The 3,898-nt window shown below is 48.5% G+C and overlaps 1 protein-coding gene across 1 annotated transcript; it reads left to right on the forward strand.

Moving 5' to 3' along the window:
• The first annotated feature begins 321 nt into the window (after positions 1-321).
• On the forward strand, positions 322-897 carry LOC748735 (large ribosomal subunit protein uL11-like). The gene has a single exon (XM_054660133.2). The coding sequence runs from the start codon at positions 361-363 to the stop codon at positions 856-858; it is 498 nt and encodes a 165-aa protein (XP_054516108.1). The 5' UTR covers positions 322-360; the 3' UTR covers positions 859-897.
• Positions 898-3,898: the final 3,001 nt, after the last annotated feature.

Below are 3,898 nucleotides of genomic sequence, written 5' to 3' on the forward strand. Positions count from 1 at the left end.
GATCACGAGGTCAGGAGATCGAGACCATCCTGGCTAACACGGTAAAACCCCGTCTCTACTAAAAATACAAAAAAATTAGCCGGGTGTGGTGGCGCGTGCCTGTAGTCCCAGCTACTTGAGAGGCTGAGGCAGGAGAATGGCGTTAACCCGGGAGGCGGAGGTTGCAGTGAGCCGAGATCGCACCACTGCCCTTCAGCCTGGGTGACAGAACGAGACTCCATCTCAGACAAAAAAAAAAAAAGAAAACATGAAACACAACAATATGAAAACAGCTCTCGGCTTTCGGCTTGGAGGAGGCCAAGGTGCAACTTTCTTCCGTCGTTCCGAATCCGGTTTCATCCCACACCAGCCGCCTCCACCATGCCACCGAAGTTCGACCCCAACGAGATCAAAGTCGTATACCTGAGGTGCACCGGAGGTGAAGTCGGTGCCACTTCTGCCCTGGCCCCCAAGATCGGCCCCCTGGGTCTGTCTCCAAAAAAGGCTGGTGATGACATTGCCAAGGCAACGGGTGACTGGAAGGGCCTGAGGATTACAGTGAAACTGACCATTCAGAACAGACAGGCCCAGATTGAGGTGGTGCCTTCTGCCTCCGCCCTGATCATCAAAGCCTTCAAGGAGCCACCAAGAGACGGAAAGAAACAGAAAAACATTAAACACAGTGGGAATATCACTTTTGATGAGATCATCAAGGTTGCTCGACAGATGCGGCACCAATCCTTAGCCAGAGAACTCTCTGGAACCATTAAAGAGATCCTAGGGACTGCCCAGTCTGTGGGCTGTAATGTTGATGGCCGCCACCCTCATGACATCATAGATGACATCAACAGTGGTGCTGTGGAATGCCCAGCCAGTTAAGCACAAAGGAAAATATTTCAATAAAGGATCATTTGACAACTGGTGGAAAAAAAATACATATGAAAACAAGGAACCCAATATAGAGAAAAAAATTGATAAGTTAGTCTACACTAAAATGAGTACTTCTGGGTTGAGCACCGTGGCTCACGCCTGTAATCCCAGCAATTTGGGAGGCCAAGGTGAGTGGATCACTTGAGGTCAGGAGTTTGAGACCAGCCTGGCCAATGTGGTGATACCCTGTCTCTACTAAAAATACAAAAATTAGCCAGGTGTGGTGGCATGCGCCTGTAACCCCAGCTACTTGGGAGGCTGAGGCAGGAGACTCGCTTGAGCCCGGGAGGCGGAGGCTGCAACGAGCAGAGATCACACCACTGCACTCCAGCCTGGGAAACAGAGGAAGACTCTGTCTCAAAAAAATAAATAAATAATAAATAAATAAATAAAATGAATACTTCTATTTATCAGAAGACATCATTTGCCTCAGTCACCTCTGCTGCTATAGAAAATTACCATAGACTGGGTGGCTTAACAACAAACACTTGTTTCTCACAGTTCTGGAGGCTGGAAGTCTGAGATTAGGGTGCCAGAGTGGTTGGGTTTCTGGTGTCTTTGTCTTGGTTTACAGGAGGCTGTCTTCTTGCTGCGTTTTCACATGGGGGAAACAGAGTGAGCAAGTTGACTGGGTTTCTTTTATTAGGGCACTGATTCCATTTGTGAGGATTCCACCGTCATGACCTAATCATATCTCAAAAGCCCCATCTCCTAATACTGTCATTTTGGGAGTTAGGAATTCAACATATGAATTTTTGTTTGTTTTGAGACGGAGTCTTGCTCTGTCGGACAGGCTGGAGTGCAGTGTTGTGAACTCGGCTCACTGCAACCTCCGCCTCACAGGTTCCAATGATTCTCCTGCCTCAGGCTCCTGAGTAGCTGGAATTACAGGCGTGTGCCCCTGTGCCGGGCTAATTATTATTTTTTTTAAGATGGAGTCTCGCTCTGTCGCCCAGGCTGGAGTCCAGTGGCACAATCTCGGCTCACTGCAACCTCTGCCTCCCAGGTTCAAGCAGTTCTCTGCCTCAGCCTCCCGAGTATCCGGGATTATAGGCACCTGCCACCACCCCCAGCTAATTTTTTTGTATTTTAGCAGAGACAGGGTTTCACCATGTTGGCCAGGCTGGTCTCGAACTCCTGACCTCATGATCCACCTGCCTCAGCCTCCCAAACTGCTGGGATTACTGGTGTGAGCCACCGCACCCATCCCAATTTTTGTATTTTTATAAAGATGGGGTTTCACCATGTTGGCCAAGGTGGTCTCGAACTCCTGACCTCGCGATCTACCCGCCTCAGCCTCTCAAAGTGCTGGGATTACAGGTGTGAGCCACTGTGCCCAGCCAACATATGAATTTTGAGGGGACACAAACATTCTGGCCATGACACCATTAAAGGAGTGGATTCATTAGGTGAAAGGCTAATAGGTTATAATAAAATTATAATGAGTGGATCCAGCTGACAACTTGGACATATAGCTGGAGCACGTTTTAGTGCTGGTCATTATCTCTGTTTGCCCATAACTCCAATCTGTCATCCTGAACAATACAATCACCGAGGCTCCCTTATGCATAGCCACATGACTGACTTCTAGAAAGCTGAATGTGAGAAGGAGCAGTGGGTTCAACTTCCAGGACGGGCCCATAAAACACTTTAACAGGTGTTACTTAATTTCCATTGTTTGGCCGGGCCGGTGGCTCATGCCTGTAATCCCAGCACTTTGGGAGGCCGAGGCGGGCGGATCACGAGGTCAGGAGATCAAGACCATCCTGGCTAACACGGTGAAACCCCGTGTCTACTAAAAATACAAAAGATTAGCTGGGCGTGGTGGTGGGCGCCTATAGTCTCAGCTACTCGGGAGGCTGAGGCAGGAGAATGGTGTGAACCCGGGAGGCGGAGGTTGCAGTGAGCCGAGATCGCACCACTACACTCCAACCTAGGCAACAGAGCCAGACTCCATCTCAAAAAAAAAAAAATTTCCGCTGTTTACCCAATGGCAGAACTACAAGATGGAAGAAACAAGGGTCTCTTGTTCACTTTTTGGAGGAAAACTGCCCCAAAGAGCCACCTGACCAGGGAATAACCATGTTAGATTATTGTGTGAGTGAGAGATAAACTTTTGTTGCACTTAACCACTGAAATTTTAGGATTATTTAGTAGATGACTATGATACTGTTTTTTTTTTTTCTTTCTTCTTTTTTTACTTTTTGTTTTTTGGGGTTTGTTTGTTGGTTTTTTTTTTTTTTTTTTTTTTTTGAGACAGTCTTGCTCTTGTCACCCAGACTGGAGCACATCTCAGCTCACTGCAACCTCTGCCTCCCAGGTTCAAGCGATTCTGTTGCGTTAGCCCCCCCCAAGTAGCTGGAATTACAGGTGCCCACCACCACACTGCCTAATTTTTTTTTTTAATTTTGTATTTTTAGTAGAGATGGGGTTTTGCCATGTTGGCCAGGCTGGGCTCAAACTCCTGATCTCACATGACCCACCTGCCTCGGCCTCACAAAGTGCTGGGATTACAGGCATGAGCCACCGTGCCCGGCCTGTTTTTGTTTTGTTTTGTTTTGTTTTTGAGATGGAGCCTTGCTCTGTCATCCAGGCTGGAATGCAGTGGCAGGATCTCGGCTCACTGCAACCTCTGCCTCCTGGGTTCAAGAGATTCTCCTGCCTCAGCCTCCCTAGTAGCTGGGACTAGAGGCGTATGCCACCACACCCAGCTAATTTTTGTATTTTCAGTAGAGGTGGGGTTTCACCGTATTGGCCAGGCTGGTCTCGAACTCCTGACCTCAGGTGTTCCACCTGCCTTGGCCTCCCAAAGTGCTGGGATTACAGGCATGAGCCACCACGCCTGACTATTTTTGTTTTTTTGAAATGGAATCTAGCTCTGTCGCCCAGGCTGGAGTGCAGTGGTGCAATCTTGGCTTACTGTAACCTCCGCCTCCCGGGTTCAGGCAATTCTCCTGCCTCAGCCTCCTGAGTAATTGGGATTACAGGC

Source organism: Pan troglodytes, chromosome 8 (genome assembly GCF_028858775.2).
Source record: "Pan troglodytes isolate AG18354 chromosome 8, NHGRI_mPanTro3-v2.0_pri, whole genome shotgun sequence".
Lineage (NCBI taxonomy): Eukaryota > Metazoa > Chordata > Mammalia > Primates > Hominidae > Pan > Pan troglodytes.

Bases quoted from the DNA above. Each gene is read 5' to 3' on its own strand.
- LOC748735 (XM_054660133.2), top strand. From the start codon at position 361: ATGCCACCGAAGTTCGACCCCAACGAGATCAAAGTCGTATACCTGAGG.